Source organism: Colossoma macropomum, unplaced genomic scaffold (genome assembly GCF_904425465.1).
Source record: "Colossoma macropomum unplaced genomic scaffold, Colossoma_macropomum, whole genome shotgun sequence".
NCBI classification, from domain to species: Eukaryota; Metazoa; Chordata; class Actinopteri; order Characiformes; family Serrasalmidae; genus Colossoma; species Colossoma macropomum.
In genome coordinates this window covers 171,397-188,921 of record NW_023495265.1, presented here as the reverse complement: position 1 = coordinate 188,921, position 17,525 = coordinate 171,397, and the positions used below count along the sequence as shown (strand labels likewise).

At 41.5% G+C, this 17,525-nt stretch overlaps 1 protein-coding gene across 1 annotated transcript; it reads right to left on the bottom strand.

Annotated features, from left to right (window-relative positions):
* Positions 1-328: 328 nt before the first annotated feature.
* On the bottom strand, positions 329-17,019 carry LOC118801330 (adhesion G protein-coupled receptor E3-like). Its single transcript, XM_036561586.1, has 10 exons — positions 16,873-17,019; positions 14,146-14,316; positions 9,591-9,797; positions 9,190-9,422; positions 8,934-9,000; positions 8,530-8,621; positions 7,996-8,158; positions 3,837-3,953; positions 484-726; positions 329-358 (listed from the first exon to the last, which is right to left on the bottom strand). The coding sequence occupies exons 1-10, from the start codon at positions 17,017-17,019 to the stop codon at positions 329-331; spliced, it is 1,470 nt and encodes a 489-aa protein (XP_036417479.1).
* Between the last annotated feature and the right edge of the window lie 506 nt (positions 17,020-17,525).

Genomic DNA, 17,525 nt, shown 5'->3' with positions numbered 1-17,525 from the left:
GACAGCATAGACTGGCGTGCCCTCCCCCTCCAGCGGTGCACGCCAGATGGAGAATGGTGGCTATGGCTTCATCTTTAGAGTGGTTGGGATGATGCACAAACTGTAGAGTGTCCAGTGAAGGAGGCAGCTGGGTCTTGATGTGCTTCATTACAAGCCTCTCAAAGCACTTGATGATGATGGATGTGAGTGCAATGGGACAATAGTCATTGAGGCAAGACACTGGAGATTTCTTCAGCACAGGGACAATGGTGGTGGCCTTGAAGCACGCTGAAATAACAGTGCTGCTTAGCAAGATGTTAAAGATGTCCTGGTCCTCACTGTGCCTCATCTAGTCATTCAGCGGACCTGGAACCACAGGCTTAAGGAGGGAGATATGGAAAGAGAGCGAGCTATAAAATTGTGTGGGTAATTTAAGCCAGTAAGTGACATCATTTATCTGTTTAACATTCTGGAATGGACCAATGTACTTTGGCTGCAACTTACGACAACCCCAAACCTGAGGTCCTGAGTGGAGAGCCAAACCTGGTCTCCAAAGGAAAGAATGAAAGGATGGGGTCTCCCCCGACGCCGATCTGCTTGTTGTTTAGCACACTGCAGGGCCTCCTCGATGTTGCAGTGGGTCTGTTCCCAGACCTCCTCGGTGCACTTCATCCAGTCGTCTACAGCTGGAAAATCTGAGGGAGTAGCAGTCCAGGGGGCGAGCGGAGGTTGATAACCTAAGGTACACTGGAAAGGGGTCATACAAGTGGCAGAGCAAACCAGAGAGTTCTGGGCAATTTCAGCCTAAATAAAATATTTTGATAAGTGAAGGAACTTGCCTAACTCTTGATTCACCTGCCCACATTGTCCATGTTGGTGATACGCAAAAGTGAGGCTAAGATTGATTCCTAAATGTTTACAGAAACCGGACCAGACTCTGGATGTGAATTATGACCCTCTATCTGAAATAATGTCTTCTAGAATAACAAAATTATGGAAAACATGTTCATACAAGGCTAGTGCTTTGTCAAAAACATTGGGAAGTAATTTGAATAGGAAGAATTTTACATCCCTTGAAAAAACAGTCAACAACTGTCAGTACTGTAGTGAAATCTTCAGAAGGTGGTAAATCTGTGACGAAATTGAGAGCTATATGGGAACAGAGTGTTCTGGCAAGGGTAAAGGCATGAGTTTACCAGCAGGTAGAGTCTTGGGTGTTTAACTTTGTGCACAAACTTAGTAAGATGATACAAATTGATGTACATCCTGTACAATACCAGTTTGATAATAATTGCTTAGCACAGAACTCACCAGGATGGCCGGAGCTAAGAGAGGAGTGAGCCCAGGTAACTAAATGATCATGAAATTGATTGGGTACAAAGATAAATAGGTAGACAGTTATCAGGGACCTTAACTGTTTCAAGAGTTCTCGTTATCTCATCATCAATCTCCCAGCGAATGGAAGAGTTTTGCACTGAAGGAGGGAGAATAGGCTCAGGTCCAGGAGGACTCTCTCTCCAGGTCACTCTGGTGAATTCTAGAGACAGCATCTGCCTTAGAATTGTGTGAGTGCCAGTATGATATGGAATACTGAACTGGAAGCTGAGAAGAACATTGACCATCTGGCTTGTCTAGGGTATAGATGTTTTGCTGATTGAAGATATTTTAAATTCTTGTGGTTAGTGAGCACTATGAATGAGTAATCAGCGCCCTCCAACCAGTGAAACCACTCCTCTAGGGTGAGTTTTACTGCAAGGAGTTCACGGTCTCCTATGCCGTAATTTCTTTGTGCGGGACTTGATGCTGAGACAAGAGCGCACCAACTCTGGTCTCTAAAGCGTCTACCTCTACTATGAATAGTTTGGATGGGTCTGGATGTTTAAGAATGGGCGCTGAGGTAAAAGCAAGTTTTAGATAGTAAAAGGCTATCTTTGTAACTCATTTACATTTGTGGGAGTAGACTAGTCTACCACTGCATCACACTTTTTGTCATCAATGAGAATTCCCGGTGAGCTGATTATGTACCCTAGGAATAAGACTTGTTCTACAATCCCATTTCCAAAAAAGTTGGGACACTGTGCAAAATGTAAATAAAACCAAAATAGGGCAACAGAAGACTGATAAAGTCATGTAACACTAAAAAAACACCTGGTGGTTAATTGCCAACAGGTCAGGAACATGATTGGGTATAAAAAGAACATCCTAGAAAGGCTGAGTCTTTCAGAAGTAAAGATGAAGAGGAGTTCACCACTCTGTGAAAGGCTGCATGATCAAATCTTGCAACAATTCAAGAATAACGTTTCTCAATGTAAAATAGCAAAGAACTTTTGCTTTTCATCATCTACGTTACATAATAATATTAAAAGATTCAGAGAATCTGGAGCAATCTCTGTATGTAAGGAATAAGGCCAAAAACCAGTATTTGCTGGCAGTGATTTTCGGGCCCTCAGACAGCACACCATTAAAAACAGACATAATTCTGTAGTGAAAATCACTGCATGGGCTCAGAAACACTTCTGAAAACCACTGTCTGTGAAAACAGTTCATCAATGCATCCACAAATGCAAGTTAAAACTCTAAAACACAAAGAAGAATTCATATATAAACAGGATCCAGAAATCCTGCCACCTTCTCTGGGCCTGAGCTTATTTAAAATGGACTGAGGGGAAGTGGAACAGTGTCCTGTGGTCCGACAAATCAACAGTTAAAATTCTGTTTGGAAATCATGGACACTGAGCCCTCCGAGCAAAAGACCACTCAGCTTCTTATCAGTGCGCAGTTCTAAGCCAGTTTTCATTATGGTATGGGGGCAATAGTGCACATGGCATGGGTAATGCACACATCTGCGAAGGCACCATTAATGCTGAATGATACATACATGTTTTGGCAACATATGCTACCATCCAGATGACGTTTTTTCAGGGAAGGCCTTGCTTATTTTCTTTCTTATTTGCAGCTGGTCTCCTCAGTTCCCAAACACTTACAGAGTGTTGTTCAAAGAATATGTGATGAAACACAGAGGTAAACATGAACCTGTCACAACTTTTTGGAACATGTTGGCATCAAATTTAAAATGGGCATGTTTTTCAAAAAACAATAACATTTCTCCATTTTAACAATTGATATGTTGTCTTTGTAGTATTTTCCTTTAAAATTATGGGTTATATGATTTGCATATTATTGCACTGTATTTTTATGTACATTCTGCACAGCCTACCACTCTTTTGGACACGGGGTTATATTTCTTAAGGTGTTATGTCTGCCTGAAGGGAATTTTGGTTCTGAGATAATGGAGGCAAATTCTTTCCAGTTCATCTGTAGATTTTGTGTGGTCCAAAATATTTTATCTCTTGATGATCTGAACATCCACATTCACACTGTAACCAAACAGCAGTATCCAGATGCGTGCGGATTAACTGAGTAAAAAAGGTTTTATTATTGCTAAGCAGGCTCATTGTCAATACACAGGCAGGGATCAAAACCAAAAAGCGGAGTATGATCACAATGGTGATCATAACAACAGGCAAATAAAACCAAAGGGACAAGGCAAAAGACATGGTCAAAAAACAGGCAGGCAAGTTCAAAAACACAGATCAAAAAAGACAGGGCAACGGTACAAAAGGGGCAGGCAAGAGGCAAATCAAAGAATGAAGCAAAGGTCGGATAATCAGAAATATACAGATAGAGAGAAACGCTCAGTAAGTTCGCTGGGAAACAATACTTCACACTGACTCTACCTACAGCCTGGGCTTAAATACTAAGCTAAACAGCTCACATGATAAAAGGACAGGTGAAACAGGTTAATACTCAGGAGACTTTGATCGTTGACAGGTGCGTGAAACATTGTCTGAAGTCACGTGAGCCTTGAGTGACTTGTGGGTATTGGAGTCCTTCTCTGACTCCAACTTGGCATGAGTTGGCATCTCTGTCACATGATCTCCCAGAGTATTCTGGGAAATGGAGTCCGACTCTCCCTGAGAGTTCGTTACATGCGTGACACACACCATGTGTTAAAAATATTTGACATTATTTTATTTTAGTGTACAATAAATTACTTTGTCTTTATGTATAAATGATTTGAGTTATATAGTTTATTGAGAAATTATACTGGTTGAGTCCTTCCAAAGTGAAATATAAAAAGTAAACAAACAGTCTCGAGTTTCCAACTAGTTGCTTGTAAGATGACTTTTAGCTTTTTTCCGTGTTAGCCACAGCTTATGCTACCACCTCTGTGGCAGCTCTGGATAAGCCTGCACCTTTCAAGAAGTAAAGAATATAAGTAAAGAATATATGGTTTTCAGTTTATAATAGGTTGAACAGAGTAAACCATACTTCCAGTAGAAAATTTAAGAAACTGTAGTTTACAAATTACAAAAAAGTATTCAAACAAAGAACAGATATAAATGAACAATGGAAAACAACACTAAACACAAAGTACATAATGTTTGGATGTTCTGATCTTATTATTGAAATGCTGTTTTAATTAGTGTGTAGATGTCGGGTTTTCCATCACATCTCTCAAAGCTGAGGGTTTGAAGCAGCAGCAAAGTGTGTTCAGCCACTTCCTGTACTGCTTTCTGACCTGAAAGTACATGATAGAATCAGGTAGTTAAAAACACTAAAAGAGAGTGACAGCACTGAAACTCAACAACGTAAACATTAATAGTCAAAAAGTATTTTTTTCTTCCAAGCCTTGATGTCTGAGTGCCGTTTGATCTCAGGGCATGCCAAAAATGTCTGGCCAACAATTTAGATATTTCTGAATAAAAATTGGAATGGATACTGACCACTGCACTGACCTCTAAACAGAAAGAGTTAAAGTGCATAGAGGTGTTACGTTTGCCTTTTATCCAGAACACACAATATGCACCTAAGCTGAGTGTGTTACCAAGCATGGCCTTTGGTATCGCCCTGTGATATACTTTTCAAAGACCTTGGATGTCGTAGCTCAGAGATTGCCCGGTTGTCTGAGGGCTGAAAACATCATTCTTTTTCTCGCCACTCGCCACTCTTCAAGTGGAGAAACCTAATTTGTTGCCTTCTACAGGCGATTCCATGTATGATGTGGAGGAAGGCTGCGATGGTTTTGTCTGTGATGTTATTTTCAGCATTTAGCTTGCCCTAACCCTCTGGGCCATATCAGTGTGCATTTTTCAGAGGAAAAGGCAAACCTCATTTTAGATAAGAGAGCAAAAATGGCGAGGATTTTGGAGAAATTTTAAATTTTCCAGCCTGTACCTCCTCCTGAGGCCTCTGAGGATGTCGATGCAGCAGGCCTGTCTGGCCCTGAGGATTTTGCAGTAAGCTTGCCAGCACTAGAAGACATCGATGCAGATCAGCCTGCCTCTGTGAATGTCAGTGCAGCCCCAATACTGCCCTGTGCTCTGGAGAGCACCTGACAGTTGGCACCTTTCCTGACCGCATTGTCTTGTGGCCCGGAGAGCACCTTCAAGCTGACACTCATGAAGTGCATCTAGTGCATCTAAGGGTGATGTAGACTTCCCTGCTTCTGAAGATATCAATGCAGGGCCACCAGAGACCATGAACCTATCAGTCTCTGGTACTGACCCAGCACTCTCCATTACTGACTACAGTCCCCTTTGACTGCAAAGCTGAAATGGGTTGCATCCCTGGTCCTTTGCTCTGACCTGGTTCCTGTTCCCTCTGTTCCCTCCCTGGTTCCTGTTCCCTGCCCTGCCTGTGGCCTCCATATCTCCTGACCTGCCTGTAGCCTCCAAGTCTGCCTTACCAGCTGTCAAGTGCCCTTCTCAGTCAGTCTTGGTCCCTGAAATTGTATCCTAAACTGCTACTGTGCTGGTTTCCAAGAGTCCCTCTTCCTGCTCCCTGGGCAGCTACAGTCCCTGCATAGGCCTCCCAGCACACTGTTCCAGTGCATGTTCCACACCCAGCCTCCTGCTCAGTCAGCCATCAACATCAGTTCCTGTTTCAACCTTATAGTTCATACCAGTCCCTCTTAGTCTCTTTGCTGTAGTCCCTGTCACTGTCCTTGTTATGATGCCCATTCATTTTAGTGACAAGTCTTCAGCCCAGACTTGTCCTGTCATCTGCCCAGTCTGGTGTATTGTCTTCTGTCTCACCCCCATCAGTTCTTCTGTCCAGTCTTCACTCAATTCTGTCCATGTTCAATCATTTCTTCAGTCTCTTGTTCTGTCCCATGTACAGCCTCCTGTCTCATCCACCTTCATCAAGTCCCATCTCATCTGTTCCTTCATCAAGTCTCATGTCCAGATGTCTGGTTAGCCTCCCTGTCACCTGTTCGCTCCCCATTCAGTCATCTTTCCAGTCTTTTGTCTGCTCCCCCATCCAATCTCCTGTCCTGTTTCCTGTTCAGTCCCCTATCCAGTTCTGTAGCTCTGTTTCCGAACTCTCCTCTAGGCCAGCTCCTTTGGGTTCTGTCCCATGCCTCAGGAGCTGCATGTTAGAGAGGGGGCTTCTGTACCATCCTTGTTCTGAATCTGTCTCTGTCTGCCTCTGTCTCTGTCTCTCTTATGTCTAGGCATGTGCTTCTGTTTTTGTTTTCCCTTTGTTTCCAATGTTAGAACATGAAAAAAGATGTGTGCTGCTTGTTACCTTATTTGTTTGATTTGGCAATATTCACTGCTCAGTTGTTTTTCTAAGAGTGATTTATGAAGATGATGATGATGATGAAGTTGATGTAGGAAATAATTATTTCATTAATTCTGATTATTTACACATTATCATTCCTGCTGCATAAGCCAGTGTGATAAATTTATTGGCCCTAAGAATACTTCAAATGCTTACTCACAACCATGTTTCCAAAAAAATTGGGAACCTCTGCCAAACTAAAATTAATTATATGATTCAAGTGTATACATTTTGTGTACTTTATTTAAGTCGATTGGGAGAACCTGCCAGAAAGACAATGACTTCTGCAGCACCACTAATCAGGACTTTGATGGAGATCAAATGGATGACAAGAAACATTCTATGATCTGATGAATACAAGAATGAACTCTTTGGTCTGAACACAGAGTATTTCCTCTGGAAGATACCAGGCATCCCTCATAACCTGGCCAATCTCTATGGTGAAAAAAGGTGATAGTAACATTATACTGAGGGTATATTGAGCAGCAGAGACTGGATGGCTTGTCAGGATTGAGGAAAGATGATCAGATCAAAAGAGAGAAATCCTTGAGGAAAACCTGCCCAGCATCATTCCAGACCTTAAAATAAGGAAAGTGTTCACTTTTCAACATGACAGTGATATGGAATGCATGTAGCCAAAACAAATTCAAGAGTTGTTTTTGTACAGGTCCATGAAGAAGTGAATGCTTGCCATCAACATCCAGACCAGGCCCAACTTCTTGTAGCCCAGCACACTCTGGTCGATTTCCTGCCAAAGTTGCTCAACCTCCTCTGGCAGACTTGAGCAACCCCACTTATGACACCACTGTTATGTTCCCAAATAGGAGGTGGTACAAGGGACAGTTCCGAAAATTGTGGTCTTTAATGGCTTACAACACATTTGGTTGCAGCCAAAGAATTGAGCACCACCCCCTGAGCAGTGGGGGGAAACAATCTCACATGAACTTTGCATGCATGGTACATCAGCATTTAAATATAAGAGCTTGTTAAGTAGCTACATAAACACTCATACACCGTGTATAGCACAAAAATAGTACAGAACTGGTGATGGATTTTGAGATGGACATTTGGGTCTTTGATTGATTAGTTACTTTTTTTTTTTGCTTATGGATTTCTGTAGCATATACTAACGGCATGGAAGTGCTATGGATTAGCACAAAGATGCAAGCACACCATTCATATACATCTTTAATGAAGATGAACGAGGTTTAAAGCTACAGACTCTACCTCACCGAAGGGCTGGAAAGGAACAATAATGAATAAAAGTGAACAAAGACAGAAACAAGTTCAAACAAATTTTCCTGGTAGTAGAAAAAAGACAAATCACTAAGTGAAAGTGGCATGTTTAGGATAAAATGCTAGTTAAATAAGATACAAGCAATGACTGACCTCTTGGTTGAAGATGCAGTGGACCAGGAAGATGAAGGTGCCCTGCTGAGAGTTGAGGAACAGGAAGACAATCTCCAACACCCTACTGCCATTTACGAAGAAACCCAGGATCCAGGGACAACCGAGGATGACAATCTGGACCAGTGTTTTAAAGACAAGAATTCTAGAGATACAGAGAAAGAAGAGAGAGAGAGAGAGAGAGAGAGAGAGAAGGTGGATTCTGCCTGTTTATCTTTATTTTATATGTTAGTGGATACATCATGGTTGGCGTACCATAGTGCATAACACCTCTGTCCTCCACATGAGACACTGAGCTTCAATTCCTCACTTGAGCAAGAACAACACATTATACTAAAAAGTGTCATTGAGTAAAATTCTTGCAGATATATTTATCTACCTCTGTAACTAGATTAAACTGTAAATTACTCCAAATAAGAGTGTCTGCAAAGTGTGATAAATGGAAATCAAAACTTTAACAAAGAATTCAATATGTGCATGTCAAATTGTGACAATAAGATGTGTGCTTTTTGTTACCTCATTTGTTTGATTTGGGAAAATTCACTGTTCAGTCCTGCCACGTTTTTTCTCAGAGTGATGATGATCATGATGAAGAAGATCAAGTTGAACTGCAAATGTAGGAAACAATTATTCTGATTATTGCAACATTATAATTCCTGATGCATAATCCAGTGTGATATATGTAATGGCCCTCAGAATACTCCAAAGGCTTATTCACCTACCAAATTACTTCATGTGGTAACAAGTAAATTAACTAGTTTTATTCAATCTAAATAAATGCTTTGAATGAATTATTCTTGCAATCAAGATACATGTAAATAAAATCAGAATGTAATGATGTGCGAATCATTTGAATCCTATATTTAATTTAAAATAGTACTTTTTATAGTGTACTGTAGAAGAGATTTCTTGGAACTTACTATAATAATAAAACATACGGGACCCAGAAAACTCCAGACAAAGTCCCTGTCTGTTTTAATCCAACATCTGCAAAAAGGAAGACACAGAATGTGTCACATTGTTATCTGTAGTTATCTGATTGCTATCTGTGAAATACATCATAGCATTTGCTTGATTCTATTTAAGAAATTACTATATTAAATCAATTCTAATTAAGAAATTAAATTCTAACTGAGAAAGTAATGTAATGAAACCACGCCCACTCTACGTTCTTACTGTTTACTGCCGTATCCATCAGGAAACAGCCCAACAGACACTCCCACCACAATCAGAGGAATAACATATCCAATCACAATCAAACATTTCCAGCCGAGCACCTCCTTCTGCTTTGATCTGATCTTTGTGAGGTTCTTCACAGAGATCAAGAGAAGAACAGCTTCAAAGAACATCCACACAAAAGCAGAGAGAAAAAGGAAATGCAGAACACCTGCCATCGCTGCACACAGCAGCTGAACGGAGAGAGAGAGAGAGAGAGAGAGAGAGAGAGAGAGAGAGAGAGAGAGAGAGAGAGAGAGTGAGTGAGTGCTACTTTATTATATTTTAATCGTAACACTCTTTAATATGAAGCATGTTATACTTTAGTATTACCATTATATTTACAAGTAAATAATTCTCACCTGATTAGTCTGTATGTACTGCAGGAATGTCTGTGTGAGAAGGAAGAGGAGGTGAGCCAGAAACAGGCTGATGCACAGGTTTATCAGTGGAGCGAGGTTAACTCTCATGTTTCGACGACAAAGGGCAAAGGTCAACAGAGACAAACTCAGGAAAAACAGCCCCACTGCCACAGCCACCGTGTTGAGCAGCTCCAAGAGAGGGTCACTCTGGAAATGAACAGTAAATACTTAATAATCTCATTTCTTATTCTGATTGTAATGATACAAAAATTTACTTTAAAACAAAAGAATCACCCACAATTTACTTATAAAGAAAATATTTCTTAAGATCTGCTCACAGTGAGTAAAAACTTTCAGCTCATACATGGCAGGTGACAATACTGTGCTTACATCTATAAATTGATTTTGTAAAATATTGTTGTGTACCATATATATATATATATATATATATAAAACGCTGAATAGGCTGAACATTAGTGTACTTTTCACTCTGCATTGGTCATTTTATAGCTGTTATCCTAAAACGATCATACTGGCTTCAACATTCTTTTGAAAGCAATTTTAGCTCTTTTTTCCAATTAAGTGTAGGAGAACTGCGTACCTCCTTTGAAGCAAGCAAGTGTGATAATGGCAAAGAAAAACTCAAAATCAAGAGGAAGTACCCTTGACAGGAGGCAAGTGTGAGACCCGTCCTTCTTTTGTCAACACCAGATAGCAAAACAAAATGCAACAAAGCCAATAAGCAATCATTTGAAGTATGCAGTTTAAATTATGTGATGCCTTTGTTTTCCCACAGCCTCAGAAAAAGGTGCTGAACTGTCACTGTGTCTTATCACTGGAGTGGTACCCTCAGTTGCAGTCCATTGCAATGATATATTTAAAGTTGCATTAACTCCACACACTCCACGCCAGGACCTAGCCCTGGAGCCAGGCCTGGGGGTAGTGTTAGTTGGTGAGCTCCTGGTGGCCGGGCATCCCACGTAACCTGGCCGGCTCAGCCCGAAAAGGCAACATGGGGGGGGACCATGTGGGCCCATTACCTGCTAGGTCCAGCATGAGGGACCAGTGCAGTCCCATATAGGCAGTGGGAGATGGCAGGAAGGCCCTTGGCAGCATAGACCCCTGCGGCAGAAACTGGCTCTTGGTACATGGAATGTAACCTCACAGGGAGGGAATGAGCTGGAGCTTGTGCGGGAGGTTGAGAGGTACCAACTAGATATAGCCCGGCCCATCTCCACCCACAGTGTCTGCTCTGGAACCAAACTCCTGATGGGGTTTGTCTCTCTCCTACTCAGGAGTTACACAGGATGAGAGGTGCCGGGTGGGTGTGGGGATACTCACGAGTTCCCAGCTGGCTGCTGTGCACATGGAGTTTGTCTCAGTAGATGAGAGGTTTGCCTCTTAAGTGAATTAAAATCACAGAAAGGAAAACTCTGACTGTTGTGTGTGCTTATGCACTGAACAACAGGTTGGAATATTTGGTCTTCTTGGAGCGAGGGGACGGGGTTCCAGAAGGGGCCCTGCCTACAGACTCCATAGTCTTGCTGGAAGCCTTCAAAGCTCATGTTGGCAATGACTGGGAGACCTGGAGAGGTGTGGTTGGGAAGGACGTCCTGCCTGATCTAACCGCAAATGATGAATTGTTATTGGACATCTGTGCCAAGCATGGCTTGTCCATCACAAACACTAAGTTCGAACACAAGGATGTTCATAAGTGTACATGGTACCGGAGCTCCTTGGGTCAAAAGTCAATGATTGATTTTGTTGTCATTTCATCTGACTTAGGACCATATGTTCTGGACACTCGGGTGAAGAGAGGTGCTGAGCTGTCAACGATCACCATCTGGTGGTGAGTTGGATCAGATGGCAAGTAAGACTGATGGTCAGACCCGATAGGTCCAAACGAATAGTGAGGGTGTGCTGGGAACAACGGAGCCTCTGTTCAGAAGGATTTTAACTCCCACCTCTGGGAGAACTTTTCTCATGTTCCGGAGGAGGTAGTGAACATGGAGTCTGAATGGACCCTGTTCAAAACCTCATTGTGGAAGCTGCTGGGCAGCAAGCCAAGAAACCTCTTGTGGACACCGGTGTTGAGGGAGGCCGTCAAGTTGAAGAAAGAGGCCTTTAGGGACTGGACGGCCCGGAGGACAATTCAGTAGATAGGTACTGACAAGCAAAAAAGGTGGCAACGGCAATGGTGGCGGAAGCAAAATCTAGGGCATGGGAGGAGTTTGGGGAGGCCATGGAAAAAGACTTTGTCGGCCTCAAGGAGGTTCTGGACAACTGTCCGGCAACTCCAGAGTGGTCAGAGTGGCTTCGCCCAAGCTGTACTTGGCAGGGGTGGAGAAATATTGTCAGTCGGCGGAAGGATCACTTTGAGGAACTACTTAATCAGAGAGACATGCCTCCCTCTTTGGAGTCAGGGCCAGAGGCTTCTGGTGTGCCAGGCTCCATTTCCCTGATGGAGGTCACTGAAGTAGTTGGCAAGCTCCTCAGTGGCAAGGCATTTTCGGAGATTCGTCCAAAAATGCTTAAAGCTCAGTATGTTGTGGGGTTGTCATGGCTGACATGCCTCTGCAATATTGCATGGACCTCGGGAACAGTACCCTTAGACTGGCAGACTGGGATGGTGGTCCCTACTTTAAAGAAAGGGGACCGGAGGGTGTATGCCAACTACTGGGGTATCACACTGCCTAGTTTCCCTGGGAAAGTTTATGCCAAGGTGCTGGAAAGGAGACTCCGACGAATCATTGAACCTCAGATTGAGGAGGAACAATGTGGTCCAGTCCACATGTGTTTTGTGGACTTGGAGACGGTTTACTACTGTGCTCTCCAAGATATCTTGTAGGAGGTCCTCCGGGAGTATGGGATGCCAGGGCTCCTACTCAGGGCTATTCAATCTCCGTACTTCTGAAGTGAGCGCTGTGTTTGTATACTTGGCATTAAGTCAGGCTCTTTCAGTGTTAGCGTTGGACTCCACCAAGGTTGTGCCTTGTCTCCACTCCTATTTGTGATATTCATGGACAGGGCATCAAGGCATAGCCGAGGTCAGGAGGGCATTATGATTGGAGGCCAGAGGGTGGCGTGTCTGGTATTTGGCATGGCTATATTTTGGCTTGATTGTACAGATGCCTCCAGATTTCACTGAAGTGGTTTGCAGCTGAATATGAAGTGGTTGGTATGTGGATTAGCACCTCCAAGTCTGAGTCCATGGTCCTAGCCTGGAAAAGGATGGTACGCTCACTCCAGGTAAGGGGAAAGGACCTGCCCCAGGTGGAGGAGTTTAAGTATCATGCACGTAGGTCTCACATGAATTACATATTGGGGAAATTAATTTCGTCCTTTCACAGATAGAAATAAAAGTGAAAATATATCGGCATTTTCCTTTAGTTTTATGGATGCTCCCGGCCTTTTATAGGCCTGCACAAAACGTCTTTCCAAATGAGGCAATTCGAAGCGGAGTTTTGTAGAAAGTGTGTTCATGCTGTGCAATTTAAATTAAGAGTGGGTATTCTATTGTTCATTGAAAAGGTTTATTGATGCTAAGCCAGGAGCTGAAAAGGTGTTTCAATAAACAGCTTTAAAAAAAAAAAACAGCTAGTTCAGATCAGGTTCCCAGTGCTAAGCGCAAGTCCTTCCAGTTTGAGGCATATGATAGATCTATCTGTGCATAGTGCAATCAGCATGGACACATAACCTGGTTTTGTTGAATGGGTAGCAGAGGTGGTTATTTAGCACTCACATTGCCAGGAACTCTAAGGCTATGTTCACACAAAAGGCAAATGTGGCCCAGACCTTTTTTTCTCAGAAAATCTGATTTTTTGTTAGATTGTTCACATTATCTTTTAAATATGATCTATATGCAACATTAACCTGAACAGATCATGCTCCTAATTTGACATACATGTCCAAAAGAACAATGCTTTATGTATCATGCTCATCCAGAGGTATAAAATCAAAAAGGAATCAACAGTAACAGCCATTCCTGGAGATTTCAGGTTTATCTTTGCCAGCATCACAGGAGCTAATAAGAAGTTCCTCATTCGAGCTTGCTGTAAAAAGGGCATGTTATTTAGTCACGGCCACTTTCCATTGATGATGCGGAAGAGGAAAATTTGCTGGTAGCAGTGCCAGCAATTCTCAACTCAAGACCCCCCTGGTAACTGGGGGTTTCACGGGAATCTCATGCAGTTTGTCCTTAAGTTGCCCCGCCCCCTGTCTGAATGACTTCAATCCCTACAATCTCCCTTTTTCACTGATTGTCTCACAACCAGAACAATCAATAGGGGCTGCTGCTCACTTGGCGGTACAGAATATAAGTTTAGTCCTTGGCAGTAAGTAAGGTAAAATGGTTTTAGATAGATTTAGATGATAGAGTAAGTCACTGGGATGGTGTCATGTCAGCTGAAACAAATGTAACTGGCAGGAATTAAGAGCCTTATAACTTCCAGGGCTTTGGGACCTTGAGGTGAAAAATGTTAGTAATTATTACAAGTTTCTTAAATCCAGCCAATCATGCATATGTTTTTAAATCTTCCGTTGCAGCTGTTCTTACATCGTCTGAGGCTTGGTCTGGGTTGGTCTGCATGATGAGAGCGAAGGTTGACAGGTGAACACAGGAGCACACAGAGTGGCTGCTGTTGGTCTGGAGAAGGGAACACCCATCTTCAACCCATACGGTGTTATTCCAGTACACACAGGAAAGTGTACCACTAGGATCAATTTCCTAGAAAAAAGAGAAAGGAAATGATTGTCTTTGAGGCTGTGGTAATCATATTGTGCAGTATAAAAAAGAGATTGCTACTGTATTGCTAATGTACATACAGTGCTGTGAAAAAGCATCTGCCCCTTCCCAGTGTCTTCTATTTTTGCATATTTGTCACACTTGAATGTTTCAGATAATTAAACTACATTTAATATTAGATAAAGTTAGCCAGGAAAACAAAAAAAAAGCTTTTTAACGACCATTCTATTTATTAAAGGAAAAATGCTGTTCAGCCCTACCTGGTTATTGCCCCCTTAGCTACTAAATCAACCAATTAACCGAATTCAATTGACTATTGGGTTCAGTTTCACTAGCCACACCCAGGCATGATTACCACCAGACCTGTTGAATCTAATTGTCACTTAAATAGAACACGTTTGGTAATGCAAAGCAGGCTAAAAGGTCTTTTGAGCGGCACATTATGCCATATTCTAAAGAGATTCAAATACAGATGTGAAAAATGTCATTTAAATCTACCAGTCTGGAAAGGGTTACACAGCCATTGCTAAGGCTCTGGGACTCCAGTGAACCACAGTGAGAGCCATTATCCACAAATGGAGAAAATTTGGAATAGTGGTGAAGCTTTCTAGGAGTGGCCGGCCTACCAAAACTACACCAAGAGCACATCAACGACTCGTCCAGGAGGTCACAAAAGAACCCAGAGGATCATAAAGAACTCCAGGCCTCATTTACCTCAGTTAAGGTCAATGTACACAAATCTACAATAACAAAGACGCTGGGAAAAAAATGGCGTTCTTGGGAGAGGTGCAAGGTTTAAACCGCTGCTGACAAAAAGAACACAAAGACTCACATTTGCCAACAAACATCTAAATGACCCTTAAGACATTTGGGATAATATTCTGTGGACTGATGAGTCAAAGGTGGACCTCTTTGGAAGACAGCAGTCTCATTACATCTGGCGTAAAGTTAACACTGCTTTCCACCATAAGAACACCATACCAACAGTTGAAAATGGTGGTGACCAAAAAATTGGTAAATTAGCTTCATCTCATGCTGAAAAAAATGAGAAAAATATACAACCTTTAATTAATCCACGAAATAATATTTTTATCAAAACCACATTTACCACATTGTACAACATCCCTTGATGGTCCCAAGACCAGTCTTTTTTACAGAATCTCTCCAGATCGTCCAGGGTCCTTGATCATTTCTTGTGCACACTGCTCTAAGGCTCACCCCACAGGTTTGCAATGGGCTAAGATCATGGGACTAAGAAGGTCATGGCATAAGCTTGATTCTGTGTAAGTAAACCATTTCCGTGTTGATCTGGACATACGTTTTGGATCACTTTCCTGCTGGAGGATCCAGTGATGACCCATTTTTAGTTTCTTGGCAGAGGCAGACAGATTTTGATTTAAATATCCTGGTATTTCTTGTAGTCTATGATGGCATGGACCTTAATGAGGTTCCCAGGGCCTTTGGAGGAAAAACAGTCCCAAACCATCACAGACCATCCCCCATACTTAACAGTGGGTATCAGGTTGTTTTAAGTGTAGTCATCCTTCTTTTTACACCAAACTCATTTTTTGTAGTGCTGGTCATTAATACTGTATGCATTCTCATCAACATGTCAATTCTGAAGTTTTTACTTAAGACACATGTAAAAATATGACAGCAGTAAGGAGAGGTATGTGCACTAATCACCACCAAGATGACTTTATGAATGGGATTTAATTACCATGTCACACACTTTGTGTGGTGCTGTGTTGCTACTTCTTAGTTGCATCCATGATTCTGGCTCAATATCTCAAAGCGATTAGTGCAAATTCCTGTTTAATTTCTGCTTTTTAAAAGGCTTAACTGGATTTAGTTTATTCAATTTGATTCCAGTTTATTATTATTATTATTATTATTATTATTATGATGATGATTAGTAGTAGTAGTAGTAGTAGTAGTAGTAGTATTTACTAACAGATTCCAGATTTACTAAAAGATGGAAAGTTTAACAGGTTGTCTTGTGAGAATTTTAATGCAAATGAAACCAGCTGCAGCTTCATGGCCAGCTCACCTACTTTTTGTATGATAGCAAGTTTTTACTAAGAAAGAGAAAAGAAGTTTTAAATTCTGATTAATCTGATACAAGAGTAATTTTCTACGAATACTGTAATGGTGGGATGATATTTTAATATATTTGATAAACTTTCTCTCTGAGCACAACCAATGGTAGCCACATTAGTGCCAAAAACAAAACAAGCATTTCACACGTCAGTGGGTCTTTTTAATAATCTCCTTACAGTATTTTGTGCTTTAAGAGGGAAATGCATTAAATTAGAACAGCCACATTTTTTTTTCCAAAGAGGCAAAATTTCAAAAGATCAGTGACCGCCTCTTTGAACTTATTATGTTTGCTACCTGGCTGTTAGGCCTTTATAGTACATTGCATCAGGCACTGTTTAATGCTAAAATAAGGTAGTCAGCTTTATAAAACATCATTTAATACATGCTTATTATAAAATAATGCTTTTTGAATTAGAAATTAAATATATCATCACTCACCTCAATGTGTTCCAGGGTGAAGTTGACCGGTCTTGGGAGCTGTGTGTTGGTGGTTTTGGGCAGTGTTGCTGACACCACAATGGACATCATGGTTTTTACTGTGTTGTTAGTTGTGTTAAAGAAACTGGGTTTCAGCATGCTCGCCATGCTAGAGAAGCACATGAAAGCTGCAGCAGCTGATCCTGAAGTACAGCAACAAAACTGTATTACTATAACGAGCATTGTCTACTCAAACACTAAAGAAATCAATAAAAAACTGAATGAAACACATTAAACACAATAATCTCTAACAAAGAACCACCACTTTCCTTCCCTACAGCTTTTCAGATAATAATATGTAAGCCTCACAATAAAACACAAGACTCAAACTATTCCTTTCATGAAAGCAAGAACAATATTTCTGCCTGTTGTTACTTACAGTATTTCTGAACATCAGAATGTTCAATAGCTCCGTATCCACCAGGGTTGATTCTAGACCCTTTTTAGGGGGGCACAACCCCCATGTATGTAATCTCAGCCATCTTCATTTTTCTACTTAAATTTATTGGATTTTGTGATCTGTTTTTCTCTGCTTTTACTACCATGCTGCAAGAAACAATCAGCAAACTATCCTTTGAGTTCTCCTTCATTTTGTGACTTCTTGAACTGAATTG

Bases quoted from the DNA above. Each gene is read 5' to 3' on its own strand.
- LOC118801330 (XM_036561586.1), bottom strand. From the start codon at position 17,019: ATGGCGAGCATGCTGAAACCCAGTTTCTTTAACACAACTAACAACACA. The intron at 9,423-9,590 runs GTGAGAATTATT...CTCTCCGTTCAG, and splicing joins AGTACATACAGACTAATCAG to CTGCTGTGTGCAGCGATGGC. The intron at 9,001-9,189 runs GTAAGAACGTAG...TCCTTTTTGCAG, and splicing joins GATGGATACGGCAGTAAACA to ATGTTGGATTAAAACAGACA.